Source organism: Malurus melanocephalus, unplaced genomic scaffold (assembly GCF_030028575.1).
Source record: "Malurus melanocephalus ecotype Western Australia unplaced genomic scaffold, MMel_1.1 scaffold_257, whole genome shotgun sequence".
NCBI lineage: Eukaryota > Metazoa > Chordata > Aves > Passeriformes > Maluridae > Malurus > Malurus melanocephalus.
Genome location: NW_026623489.1, coordinates 815220 through 830236, shown reverse-complemented (window position 1 = coordinate 830236; position 15017 = coordinate 815220). Strand labels below are relative to the sequence as shown.

General features: G+C 39.0%; 1 protein-coding gene across 4 annotated transcripts in view; it reads left to right on the top strand.

The window, feature by feature from the left end:
* SPATS2L (spermatogenesis associated serine rich 2 like) overlaps positions 1 to 15017 on the top strand; it is a 75023-nt gene that overhangs the window by 23676 nt on the left and 36330 nt on the right. For all 4 annotated transcript variants that reach the window (XM_057375720.1, XM_057375722.1, XM_057375723.1 and 1 more), the window contains one exon: positions 10350 to 10411. In XM_057375720.1, coding sequence (XP_057231703.1) covers positions 10373 to 10411 — 39 coding nt within the window. In that variant the 5' untranslated portion in view covers positions 10350 to 10372. The remainder of the gene's footprint in view (positions 1 to 10349; positions 10412 to 15017) is intronic.

The window sequence follows — 15017 nt, the reverse complement described above, 5'->3', positions numbered from 1 at the left end:
AAGTCCTTTATTCAGGGAGCTCTTTCAGAGCTCTGGAAAAGTGTTTCCTTTCCCCAAACTCACCGTAAACTTGCCAACTCATGACTGTGGTGCTTCCTTGTGTGCTTGGTTGGGGCAACTCTGATGACTTCTCCTTCTTTGTCTGCAGCTGGGGGGGCTCCTGTGGGACTGGCAAGCTGCTGGTTAAAGTCCATGTAACTCTTTGAATTCAAAGGATTTGCTGAGAATCAGCCTTGTACATCTAACAACAGTCAACTGGTTCTTCAGAGATGTCTGAGCAAGAAATATGTGGACTTTGGAATACTTAATAGAAAGAAGGCTGAAATGAGATTAGCTCCAGGACCATCTTGAACTTGAKGTTTATTCCAAAATAGAGAATTTACTATACTGTACCAGTCTGCTGGTAGAAGTTTAATGCCTTGTGATAATTCATTTCCTTGATATCCAAAACAAGTGTGAATTTGATCACTTCCTGCCATTCACTTTTGTCCCTCTGCTCTTACTTTTTAGAGAAACCACTGGGATTGAGGCAAGTTATGCTCCCACTTTCCGTACTTCCCTGTTAGCATTCTATGCCGTGCTCTTGTAGCAGTCCACATTTGGGCAGCTGCAGAAGCAAATGAGCTGACGCTGTCTCTTGGCATCCCGTTCTGAGCTGAAATAGGAGCCAGCGTAAATGGCTTAATAGCTCAAGTCCCTGGCAAGAACAACTTGGAAGATAATACCTCATTTGTAAAAACTGAAAGTTAACCTTTTTTGTTGTTTTGCAGGACGGTTGTGCAAACGTAGAATTTGAGTAGATTGTATTTTGCTATTTCATTGTTCTTTATCAGTATGCTTGGCAAGCTTTTTTGAGGTGCTTGAGGAAGAGCAAGAAGCTAGTGTTTACTTTGGCAAGTCTTGCTGTAAAAAGTGAGTTTTCTCAGTCTGAAGTTTTCTTTCCAGAACCCCCATTTCTCCCTCCTGCCTATCAGAGAGAATCATTTTACTGACCACATGTAGCTGAATCCATCTATTGTCAGTTGGGCTCAGCTGTACTAGWGTGATACTCGTAGTAAAACCAGGAATTCAGATTATGCTGAATCACAGTGATGCTCTGCAGATGTTCCTCTAGGAYGCCAGCCAGCAGAAAACAGGCTCTAGGCTCCCAGCAAGATTCTCCTGCAGAGTGGGGAGATTACAGAGCCCCTGGGTGCAGTCCCTGAAGTGGAGAGCATCAGAAACCAGCAAGTGGATACTTTATCCTGACTGCCCCTGGCAGTTGTGACAGTGATGGAATGGTGGTGGATTTCCTGCTTTTGGAGCTCTGGAGTGGGGATATGCCTTTGCTGGCTCTTACCCGGTTCTGAGAGGCTGATAGATGTGTTTGAGGAAAATAAGAAAACTCTTTAGAGAAAATCCTGTTCTTTCAAGAATGACCTAGGGGTTAAAGTACTCTTCTAGTGYAGCAAAAGGCAGGTTTGGRACAGGCATTAGATCTTCAGTTTCTSTAGACTGGAGATATTCCCTTGTCACTGGGCTGCTGGGTTGAGTTTTTTCTGGCTTTCCATTTTTGCTGTTTAATTTTCTTTATATAAACATATGTAGAACAGTACTCTTCATTTTTTTCCAGCATTCTTATTTTAATGAATTGATAATTTCCTACTCTGAAATGAAAAATTGTTGGGAGACTTTCTGCATTATCATATTTCAGCTTTTTGGTGGTTTTGTAGCTCACTCTAGCTTCTTAATGGGGAGAAGAGTCAGTGATGTTGCTGAGTGTTCCCTTCTTAGGTGCACAGGTGGTATAAATTTGTATGGGAAATATGAAGTGTTGTCACCTCAGTTTAGAACTACATGTGCATTTGACCACTCATCTACTTTTAGCAGTATATTTGCTAATTTGTTCAAGTGACAAACCAACTGGATAGGGAGTTCAAACACATGATATGTACAACTTATGTGGGAAAGTGTTGGCTTCAGATCACTGACTTGCTGCTTCACATGGCAAGTTGTGCARTTTTACAAAGGCTTGGAAATAAATGTTTGGCCACTAATCAGTATGGAAAGAGGCTGGGAGGAATTTTCAGAGATTGTGTTTAAGTCCATTGAACGATCACTAGGACATAACTCTTCTATCCCGTAAAATACCCTTTCATGGAAAAGCCTGCTGCTGTGCAGCAAGACTTCCTTCCAGAAATTTGACTTTTTTTTTAATCTGAATTCCTAGAGTTTTTTTAAGAAGTGTACTGTCACATGTGTGTTGGGGATGCTTTTMAATGTTTAGAATGCTTTTATTTTAAGTAATGCTACTTAGTTTCTTTTCAAATTTATTTTACTTGAGAGTGTGATTATTTCATAAAGTATTTTATTCATTCTTTATATGTGTATGTGCCTGCCTGTGTATATACATATGTATATGTACATATACATGCACACACACACACACACACACATACATATATATATATATATATATACACATTAGTATATATGTATATATATGTCAGCAGTTACACAGTATTTAGTTTTTACTGGTATTGTCTGTTGAAACATGGACACATAGCTCTACACAAGRCTTGCATGTATCCTCTGCTATAGCTTTATTCTTCATTCCAGTAACTTGCTATAAATAATGCAGAGCTGGCCTTTTTTTTTGTGCTTTTTAAATTGATCTCCATTGCTCAAAGACACGATGGTGTTAATGACCTAAATATAAACATCTCTTTTGGCACCTTCTCAGCCTGAGCTATATTCTACAGAGGTAGCAGGCTGTTATCCTTCCTTGCTGAGGTGTTAATGGTCACTGTTAGAGGGTGTCAAGTCACTTGTCATGAGCAAACACCAGCTCATACAGGGACACCAGTCTTCTGGGGAAGCCACACTGAAACTTGTGTTAAAGAAGAGCTTAGCTTCAGTAGSACAGGCACAGCATTCAAAGACTGTACAGAAAGAGGGTTTGCAAGCAGCCTTGCTTGTAACCARGAGTGAGTTGTTGTCTGAACCAGTGGTAGAAATTACAGCCAGAATCTTTAGTGAGGTCTGTATCAAAATATATGGTTATATTACTGAACACTTGTGAACTGTTTGGATGAACTATTTATGGAGTTTGGGGAAGATGGCTTCCTTTTGACCCTCTCTTAATGTGACCTTGGTATGGGCTAGAGTGTTCTCCTGCAGGATTGTCATACAGTGGTGCTGCAACACCAAGTGCAGGGAGGACCTGAGGATCCCTCASACACCACATCTCTGTGAAAACACAGGTGCCTGTGGAGCCCCCATATGTAGTGGCCTGGCTTCTCACACTCTGGAACTGGGAGAGGGAAGCAAGTCAGCTGATGACAGAAGCACAGGCTCTCCCTTGGTTACACCAATGGTACCATCTCTGCCTGTAAAGAGGAGAGCATAACAAGGTCAAAGAGAAGTGGGTTTTATCAGAATGAGATGCAGGACTTTGTGGTGCCTAACCATTTTGTTGCAACACTGAGTGGACATCACAGTGTGTCTGTGGTGCCTGCTTGGAGCTGTTCCTGCCTTTGGCAGAAATCTGAGCAGGACAGAACCCAGGACACTGACTCAGGTGCTAAGGCCTGTCCTTCCTCACATATCCCACTCTCACCTCTCTTTTTTCTTTTTAGTGGGTACATCTGTAGTCTCTTTGGTATGGACTTTATAGTGTTAAATAGCATGACTGAGTTCCTGATGCACCACTTCATGTTTTCCAAGCCTTTACCCCTTACTGCCCATTTCCAAAAGAAGAGCCTGCAAGGCTGTAGATCTGAGACATCCGCTTCCTCCTCAGCCTGTATAGTCAGGCATTTCAGAAATCCTCAGGAGGAGGTGATAAACAGTGGRGGAGCATAAGCCTCCTTTCTGAGGGAATCCAGAGCTCCATGTGGAATCAGTGAGACGTTTTATTTCCTGCGTCGTATTTTCAGATCTGCAGCCAATAGGTTTCAGGCAGAGTGTGGTGACCAGTGGAAAATCTGGCTGCAGGAGCTAAGCAGAGGGAGAATGCAGAGGCAACAGCTGCATTCTGTGATTGAGACAAGCATGACCAAGGACRGTAGTGGGACTGGACTCTGCAAATGGGGAGTATTCTGGAATGTGTGTGCACTCCCATCCATGCATTATGCARGCATTTAAAGGAAAGGATTTTAAAGGCCTCAGATGTCATGAAACTTACCCAGGGTACTTAGCTAATCTGAAGTGGCTAATGTTAAACTTCAGAAAACCAGGAAATACAAAATAATGGGGTGGATAGAAAATTTCTACATGCAATCATTAGACGTAAAACAGTAGTGGAAAATACTGGTTCTGTACAAATAACATTTTATGTTGGTTTTACTAGSTGTGTTCATTTCTAGTGACACAAAAGGCTAAAAGGACAGCTGTGAGGATGCTTGTTAATACAGCCTAGGTATGTGCTCCTGACTCTGGTTATGTTTATGCATTTATTTTTTAATTATTATCTTTATCTTTAGACACTAGACTACAGCAAATAGAAAATCATACCCATTGCTAATGTCAAGATACTGAAGACAAATGTCTAAATCTTGCTATTTCTTGTAGTTTCACAATCAGTGGCAGGGCTTTGTGTACAACTAAAGGCACTAATTGTTGTAACTAACAATCATATGTGTGATGATGTTTGCTCACTTGACCATTGACCTAATTAATTTTTTCTTCTATTTAGRTAAAATCTGAATGAAAACCAAAATAATTCCTTTCTGAAATATTTGAATTTTGGAATCTSACTCTTGGAGTTTTTTCAGTCTTTATGATGCAACAATATTAGCTTAAAACTGCATCAGAAAAAATGTATTAATCTCAGGCTTCTTCTGCAGTTTTCTAGGRGCATTTCTTTATAACAAAAGTCAAATGTGAAATGGGGGCCATGTGTCTCTGAATCTGCTGGTTTTGCTTTTACCTGGGGCCTGTGGAAGGCTGCAGGCAAGGCAGTGTAATATAATATATATGGATGGATAGGAATCCCATTTGAAAATGAGTTGTAATTCTGTAGAGAGGGTAGAAATGGAGAAGATGAAAGCATAGTGCAGGCTGTTACAATCTCATTAGATACTGTCATGGTTTAATCRCAGCCAGCAATAAGMACCACACAGCTGCTCATTCACTCCCTCCCCATGGGAGTGAGCTTTGAGTGGCAGAGCTTTGTATGCTGAGCATGACATCATATGATAKGGAATATCCCTTTGGTCAGCTGCCCTGGCTGTGTCCCCTCCCAATTTCTTGTGCCTCTCAGCCTCCTCTCTGCTGGGTTTGGGTGAGAGGCAAAAAAGGTCTTGATGCTGTGTAAGCARTGCTGGCAGTAATTACAAAATCCCTGTGTTAYAGCYRCTGGGAAGAAAATTAACTCAATCCCAGCCAAAACCAGCACAAGTACTTACCTTTTTTTTTTTCTTATTTTTTGAAGTTCCTCAGGAATTTTGATTTCTTTCTTCTGCCTATACCTGTCTAGCTTTTTGGAGCTGGGGAATTTTGACTGAACTATTTGGAAATGGGAAAACGATCTGTAATTTAAAATAGAAAATAATTAAAATTCATATTCTAGCATAGTTCTACTTCATGAACAAATTTGAGTGGCAAAATTGTGAACTCTAGTTTCTCTATTAATAGAGAAAGCTCACTCAGTGACTGGGATTAGAGAAGCATTGGCAGGGGTCAAGTCAGTTAGACCCGGGATTCTTGTTTTGCTCGGGTAGTATTTCCTTATAAAAGGAAACCATTGCAGTGGGCAGATGAGGAACTATGACATTTTGGGGGTATAGGAAAGCATTCATCCATAAGCCTACAGGTGGAAAGTCCTCCCAGCATCAGATTATTTTATGCTGTTTGACGGGGAATTTTCTGATCCCCATTGCCAAAGTTGCATCTTCAGATGTCCAAAGTGGTGGAACAGATGTCACACAGTCTCCACTCTGATAGAGTTTACTGTGACAGGGTGTTTTTGTAAACCATATCTTTCTGGCAACACTTACGCTTTCATAAAGTACTTTTCCTCCCTTTGTATTTGCAAGATTTTTTTTGTTGTTGTTGTTAGAAGTGTTAGCTCTTCTGACAGAGCTTTGAGGCCTTGAAATTTAAGTRTGCCAGGTTTTGCAGCTGTGGCAAGACATAGAGTTGGTGGTGGTGTGATTCTCTGATGCTTGAGATGCAGGCAATCCACCCATAAATAACATTGTATAGAATGGAGTGTTTGTCAGCATTACCTGAGGTTCTGGCTGGCTGGAAGGTGTCTGTGGGCYAAACACCTCTGGTGCTGGTACCAGTGGGYTGGCRGTGGGAATTCTTTGGAAGTTTAACMCAGCAGCAGTGGGATTTCACAGCTGCTTAGAGACAGAAAGGAAACTTCTGTAAARGCTAGGCAAGCAGCCACATACTTTAGGCTGTGACAGGCAGGCGCTGACATATTTTTCTGCAGTGGTTAAGGCTGTTCCTGTAACTGCCTGCCTGCTGGACATTGGTGCTTACAGTTAGGGTCAGCAGGACAGAAAACGTGCCAGCACCATGGATGCCCTGGTTCAGGGTCATGGTAGCTTAAACCAACACRGACTAATGTGAATTGCTTCATTTGGTAGGGGAAAGAGATAAACTTTGCCAAAAGTAGTCCAGTCTTCTCTGCAGCATTCCCTTGAATGCTATTGAAATGCTTCATTTTACAAGGTAAGTGAAATGGCTCATTTAGAAGTGTGTGATAGATTTAGAAAAAACACCCTGTTAGTATTTGAGGTCAGGATGTAAAGAGAAACAGAATGATCTCCTGCTCCAGGTAGTGCATTTGGAAATTTGCRCTAGAGATTTATGACCCACTTATATAAGGGATTTTATAGTTTGCTGGGTTTTTTTTCCTTAATTTCTTTTTCTTGGAAGTCTGTTGGCATGATACACAATGACATTTCAGGAGCACAAATACAAGCAGGAGATGCAGAGAAAGACAAAGCATGTAAGCRGACATTCAAGCTGGGAGTTTCTCATATACAGTACGTTTTGTRTGTTTTAAATTTAGTACTTGGGTTAACTTAACCTTGGCGAGTGCAGAAAATCTTCTGTCAAAGATCTTTCTCCAAACATTCTGTTGTGTGCATGCTGTTGGTGACATGAAAAGTATTGTTCACAGGATTTAGGTGCCTTTAGGGCTCAGCTTTAATGTTCTACAGCTTGCATAGAAAGARGCTTCTCTGAAGAATTCAGGATGAGAATGTTGCTGCTCAAATTTAGATCCAAGGCTGGAGATAAAGCTTRTAAACTTCAGTGGGACTGTTCATAAAATTATGAATGTGCTATAGGCTTTTGGATTAGAAACTAAGTAATTGTTCAATACTGAGACTAAAATAACATCAGAGAAAAAACACTAGTTAAGCCAATAATTAGTTGGTGCTACAATGAGAAAATTAAATTTGTTAGTTATAAAGTATAGCCATTAAGGATTCTGCTTTTAAAAATTAGTGCAGCATTGACATTTTCTTTTTAATGTATCATCTGTATTTTATGTAACAAGCAGTGCTGGACTGAGTTATATAAACGAGCAAGTGTTTTATGCATGTTATTTCAATTATCCGTCCTTGGAGAAGGTGACTGAAAAATAGCTCCAATTCAGTTTTAGCATCTTCATTTTGACAGTCGTAATATGCATATTAATGWAGAGTGTGAAGTGTAGAGAAATGGGTCCATTTGTAAAAGCTGGTGTCCTCTTAGTTCTTTATCTTAAAAGGAAAAGAAAGAAGAAAGAAAGGAAGAAGAAAGAAGCAGAGGGTATGCTTTATGTGGCATGCCAGGTCTTTTTGAAACAGCTTGCAGTTTCAAGCTAGCTGAATCAGCATCACATTTATTGGTGGAAGGCTATAATCACAGTAACACCTGCAGTGTACAGCAAAGAAGAGGCAAATCAAATCTAGCAGTCTGGTTTTAAACCAAGTCAGAGCATTGCTACAAAGAGTAGAATTGGTTAATTAGTAGGGTTTCGTCAGCAAAGTTAATTTAATTTGAAGAATTGCTTGTCTAGTGTCTTTGAGGAAACTTTGAGAGGTGTGGGACTTTCACAGAGTATCGCTATTTGGATTAATATGCTTCATACAAGATGCAGTTTTAAAATCTACARTTTTGGTACAAAATTGGTAACACACATGTTGAAAAATCTGAGGATTTTAAGTGATAAAAGTCTTTTCCCATTCTTTATTGGTTTTTACGGATTAATAAACTTTTTAGGCCTAAAGAGTTTGTTAGCTCTAACTTTTATTGAGCTTGTTGCTGTGTTGTGTGTTTGGCTCTTCTTCTGGAGCGGTTTTTACTTTTTTGTTAAATGCTGTTACAAGGTGCTGGATTGGATTAAGTGTGTTTGAATCAGTATGCAAGAGGGCAGGCATTGATCAGTTGTCTCTAACATTACAAAATCTGCCCAGTACTAGATACAAAAGCACACTATTTGAATTCCTTAACTATTCCCTAACGCACAGTTATCTCTTAAACATCCGGCATGGGTTGAATGTCACTAGGTAGAAGGCATGTTTTTATGAAAAACAGTAAGGAAGATGAAAACTTAGAGTAACTTTAGAGCTGACTTTCCAGTCTGCCTGAGAAATGTATGTATATCTTGTGTTCTTCGCCCCTTTGGCATGAAAAATAGCTGCCAGCAAAAGACATTAAAAAAAAGTTGTCTAGTAACTACAGACTATAAACATGTCTCAACACCTTTCTTTTGTTATTGGAACTCACTAAATATTGGAAATGAAATTGCCTTGAACTTAACGTTCTGTATGATCTTCCTGCCTGCTCTGTCCAGATGTTTTTGATTCTGCTTTTAGCTTTTGGGTGGGCTTGACAAAAAAAAATTGAGCTCTTTCATTTTTGATGTAAGAAGGGGCAGGAAGGGGGACCTGCCACTCTGAGATACCAGCAGACAGTAAAGCCTTCAGGGTGACACAGTGGCCCCGTTGCCAAGAAGTCTTATCAAACATAGTGGGACTCCAGTCTTGACTAAGTGTTTGCACCACTGACTTAATACGCATAAAAGGTATTTGAATTCTCATTCAGAGAATTCTTCCAACAGAGCATCTGTTCATRTTACAGTCAGATGGAGATGGTATGGTCAACCTTACTCATTTCAAGCAYGTCCTTTTAATAGCTGGCAATGGAAATGTTACTTTTCTCTTTTGGTTCTTCATCAGACCAAAAATTAACTTCTTTTTCCTATTATCTCTTCTCCATATGCTTCATTGGCTCTCATTTCTTTAGTTAGAAAATGGGTGCATACAGAAATTAATTATAAGATTTAAATGTTGTCAGTGGATACTGTAAGAGAAGTGCTTAATTTTTGTAGTTTGAACTCTACTGAACGTCTGTGTTTCAAAGAAGGAGTTAAGGGAGGATTGTTGAAGGGCATTAAAAGAGATTTAGAAAAATTTTTGGAACACTTACATCAGTCCACATAGCAAATGCTCAAATGTGGAAAAGGAGGTGTTTCAACTTAAAAACTTAGAATGAACTTAAGGATTCATTCTCATATATCTACACCTATACCTTTTTATCATTGTACAATAAAGAGAGTGACTGAACAAAGCTTGTATTCCATTTGACTTTGCTGTAATTCTCTGTGTGTGATTTAATTTTTAAATGTGAAGATTCAGCTCTGTTCCTTAATGAAGTTCAAGGCAGTTGGTTTTGGTGGAAGCAAGGTTAGGCAATGGGACTCGTTTCCCTTCATTCCCTACCATCATGTGGTAGAGTGTCTCTCACTTACCCAGTCACATAACTGGAAATAGAAAGGRTATTGCAGGGTTTCTTAATCACATGCAAATTCCATTCATGTGCCCAAGTTTTCAGGGAAGACTTAGAGGTTTAAATTTACAGACCCTGTTAGTTTCAGTAGGAGCTGTGTGACTAAAATCCTCTGARTTAGTTTTGAATTAAAAAAAACAAACAGCCCAACCTCCTGGCACATCTAGCTCATTTTTAGGACTGCATTGACTGATAAATTCTTCTGGCAAAAGTTGAGGATGCTGGTGAATGAGAAAACAAGAGCCATTGAGTTCATCTAAGGTATTGCTGCTCTTTACAGCCTCAGAACAGGTCTGGGAGACATGGCTGGGAGAAGTGTGATACGCCTTCTATCCAGATTCATAGCTATAAGGCATTTTTAAATGTGCCTGCAGAACTAATCTGGGGAAAGTATGCAATTTGGACTAACTTTACCTTTTGACAAGGTTGAGCAGTGCTGTGCAGGACATAGTGTTCTCATGTTTCTCTGATGCTTATAGGTAAGCACATACAATTAGTCACTACAAGTGTAGCTTTGACAGGTTGGGATTAAAACCTACAAATTAATCTCTTTGATTKTTTTTCTCATTTCACAGACACTACTCTYCCCTGAATAGAGATGGCGGAAATCAATTCTCCTGTAAATATCAAGGAAAAGGTAGGTTCAAGCAACAGTATAATGCAAGCCAAAATATATTTGCATATATATTTCATTTTTGCTCTTTCCAACACTGTTGGAACTTTAATATGTACTGAACTTTAATATGTATTGACTTTGTGCATGAAGTTAAGTACACAGACAGGTATTGATAGGACTAATCTGAATCTTGCTTGACAAGTAGCATTTTTGCTTTTTTTTGCAGAGAGACTGTTTTGTCAGCTAGTCTTTTCTTACTCCTTTGTAATCCCTGTGCACACTGATGCTGTGGAGAATAGCACCTTGGGATGATTGCTGCTGTACAAAATGCAACCTTTGAAGAAACATGCCCTTTAGAAAATAATTTTTCCGCCCAAAAATGTTATACCTGTAATACTTAMAGCAATTCCTAAAATTGCAGGACCTGAAAAGAGTAGATCACTTTATGCTGTGACAGTATGTTTGTTTTTAACTACATTCCATGCAYTTGAGTGAGTCTTCTCCATATCCTTGGCTAGAGCTAGAGCCTCATCACCCTTTCAGGAGCAGTAAAAGACCTAAAGCTAAGTAGGATATGAGGTGGGTCAGCAGATCTTTTGTGACTCTCAGCAGGTGCATTGTGGATACACATTCTAACCAAAGAATGCACTTTTCTCTATATCTCCTTACAGGAAACAATTCCTTACCTGATGCACTGCCCAGGTGCCTGGTTTTTGAGYAGTTTTACCTTATATTTGTTCTTAACATCTCAATTGCTCACTGTGTTTGAGGATTTGCATGTCAGTATGAATCTCTGTTTTGATGATGAATATCTGCCTTAGTCTTTACTAATAGTACAGGGTTTTAAAAYTGAGTGGCATGATGATTTTGCAATGGAAAGTAATGTCATCAAATTATTTTCCCCGGTGCCAGAGTGCTCAAGCTACAATAATTCTCAAAATATAACTCAGCAGGTCAATTTAAGTTCTGCATATTTACTGTGTAAATTTTTTATTTAAGTGAGTTTTAYAGGTGCAGAATTTTACAAACATGGGTTTGTCTCCTTCAAGTTTAAGMATGAAGAACTGCAACATGCTAGATATCTTCTCTTCCAGTGTGGGATCTGCTGGGAGTGTCCAAAATAAAATGTTTATGAGCATATGCATTTTAAGGCAGGAAAATAATTGGATCAATACAATCTGTTATAAATTGTTCCACTCTTTATTCCTGTACCTTCCATCAGTATTTAGTGCCACTAAATCTCTATGCCAAATTGAAAACTTAGTTTAATAGCAATTAAAATTCTTTTCAAAATCACTGGGGTTTATTCTGGAAAATGGAGATTACTAACCTACTAAGTAGAGGGTTAGTGACCAAATGGCATAAATCTCATGCAGTCTACATACATCAGCTGAGGTGGTGTTGTGCTCATTGAGCCACTGCACCTGGACAAGTCTGTCTTGTTTGAAAAGGATTGCAATGGCTCCATTTGGTATCTTATATTTGGTTTATAGTGTGGTCAGCAACAGCCTGACTGACTATAAAGTGACTGTAGCTTCAGAACCTGTTGGGTGATGCACTGGAACTATGAGGAAGGGCTTGAACGAGCAGGTCCTGCTGAGCTCCTTTGATTATATTTGCACATAAACTGCTAAAACATAAGGATTTCATTTGCATGTTTGAAAAGCAGCCATATTTACAGTGTACTGCTAAGAGATTCAAAATCACATCCCTTTTTCACTTAGCATACACAGCTTACATGGTCATGCTACACAACATGTTTACTTTTATCCACCTTCTGGGAGGCAATATTTCTGGGTAAGAAAACCAAGGTTTAAAAATATAATACTTCTGCTGAGCTCTACAAATCCATTGCAGTCAATGTAAATTCGAGCAGTCCTTGTTTAAAGTAACAGAATAGAGTGCAGTTCCTTTCCACCTCTCCCTTTCTTCTACCTTAGTGCTTGCAGATCATARTGTATTTAGGACTTTGATCTTGCTAGAACTTGCACGAAGCTGAAGAAGCTGCACAGCTGCACACAAATACTTACTCATGTAACTTACTGCAAAAGTAGCACCCCCAAGTTTYTCCTTAAATTGAAAGTTGTTTCGTTGTGACAAAAATGTAGTGCAGATCCCATGCAGATTTCAGCGTGTTTGTTCTTTTGTTTTGTGGGTTGTGGTTTTGGTTTTGGTTTGTTGAGTTTTTTCTTGGGGAGAGGGGTGTTGTTTGGGATTTTATTCAGTGGTGAGCTTTCCGTGTTTTCTCCATGATCAGCTTCTAGTCATTCAAGAAAGTAAAACCTCTGCCACTGTTTTAAAAGTGRTGTGATGCCAAGGCAGACATTTTGGGCATTGCACTCACACCCAGGCTCTGTAAAGCCCTACCCCTGAATTTGAGTCATAAGAGAATGCTACTGTGGTAATGATACTTGTATAATTCATTCCTGGCATTTCTGCTGAAATAGTTCATCAAGTCAATAGGTTAAACATTCCATTTTATATCTTCTTTTTTCTCCCCCAAGAGATTTATATAAATGTTGGCCTGTGATGTTAGGAAGGCTAATGGAAGTTTCCATAGTTGGCAGAGACTCCTGCAGCTGTGATACTCTTGTGGGGAGCCAGGACTGTTTCAATTTCCATTTTTTCATGCATATAACCACAGATTTTTGTGGAATAACTAAAGTTCTGCATTTCAGCAGACACAGAAGTCATTAATTGCCTGTGTAACTAGTATAAGAAGAAGTTTACCATCAGGATCTCTCTCTCAGGCCCTGACCCTTGCTGTCATCTTCCTTTACTATGCCACTCTCCCTCTTGCCTCAGATAACTWTTATCTCTGTGCCTGAAAATACAGGATGAGTAAGGACTTATTTTTTGTRTCAGGATTTTCAGAGACTGAGTGTTATACATAGTTCAGATCATATGCACAAAAGTTCACTGGATTAAAGTATAAAATGAGCCAAACTCATTGGCTTACATCCAAAATCCATAAAATTAAAGGAGGTATTCAAGCATTAACCTAGTGCATCACTAGAAGAGGTGCTGAGATTCTGAATTACAAGGSTTCCAAAGAAGAAGCAATTGGAGTGAGGAATACAAGTGATATGTTGTCTCCTGCAACAATTAGGCCCTCTTAGTTTAACCAGAGAAGAGTGAATATSAGGCACTCTCCAGGATAACCATTCAGCTCTGGCATGTGACTTTGGTTTTGATCCGAAGAAATATCAGGAATTGTTTAAACTTCAGGAYTTGCTTTTGGGCCCATCTTTTTTCTTTTTTTAATTTGCTGTGTGTCTAAACATGTTTGAGCAAGTGAGATCTGCTGTCAGCTGGAATTAGCAAAAGACACATTCAGATGAAAATTCTCCTTTTGAGATTCTGTTAAGAGTGAAGTTTTGCTGAAGTTCTCCTGAAAGGCTTGCTTTCTCATTTGTCATTTCAAGTGTCAGAGCTGGAGAAGCAGATGGGCAGCCCTGCAAAAAGGAAATTTTATTCAGATGTGGTTTTGGAGGTTTCACAGTTTTGTTGCGTTACACCATAAATGTGGTTTTCATAAGCAATAGTCAGCGTGCAAGGAAAGAGTAGTATTCAGAGTGGAAGGAATCAAAGTAGTATGTAAATTTAAAACTATGCATTACAAAAGCAGATAGTTTCCAGTCTGTGATTTTACTTTCTCCTTAAAGTTGTTCTTTGCAGCTGTTTTTTGCCCATGTGTTGAAGTAGATGCRCTGTTCAAAGACTGGAAAAGTTGATCAAAATACAGTTAAGGATAAGGGTTAAGGATATCACAGCCTCAATGGCRTTGTCATCACTCAAGCAGAACAATTCTTATTAAGCTAAACTTTTTAGGAATCCTGAAAACATATCTGGCTTTCTATCTGATGGATAAGGATGAAACAATAAATCCATGACAAGTACCTAAAGAAGTTTACTGCAGTAGAACTTTCTGGGGCTTACTAGGAATAAATGATTGGAAGGTATCAGGGTGATGARCAGATCATATTAGCAGAAAGAGAGGCACAGACCTGATCAAAGTGTCATTTTRCTCAAAGGGTGTGTTAGCAACACTTGTTCAGTTTGTCAGGATGAACTTAGTAAAGCTTCTGGAAAAATGTGTCAAATGTGAGAAATAGCCTCTTAATGCAACCAACTCAAATTGTATTCATGAAATAAATTTATGTAGAAGTTCAAAACGTTCTAAAACAATCTACCATTAAGTGGTTTTAAAATGCATTTTCKTGCTTAATGTAGCCAGGACATGTGCTAATGCTAAATTCCTAGGTTATCAAAACCAGCAGTGTTCTGCAGGCAGCCCTCCTTCCCTTCTTTGCTTGCAGGRTTTGGGAAGAATTGGAGGTGTAATGTAGTTGGATGATGTATATGTGTACATAAAAATTTGCTACTGACATGCAGTAAAAATAAAGTAGGAAATGCCTGTGGTAATTGATAACCATACTTACAAATTAATTCAGTTTCTAACTTAAAGAAAATATGTTGATCTTAGTCTTTAGTGCAAAGTCAAGGTGAATCTGCATTAGTTTTCCTAACCAAGCATAAATAAGAATATTTTTCTGTCTAAGTGACCATAATAGTGACTTACTTTGAGGGGATTAGAGCAGCTGTTTTCAGAGGTTTCAGAACAGCC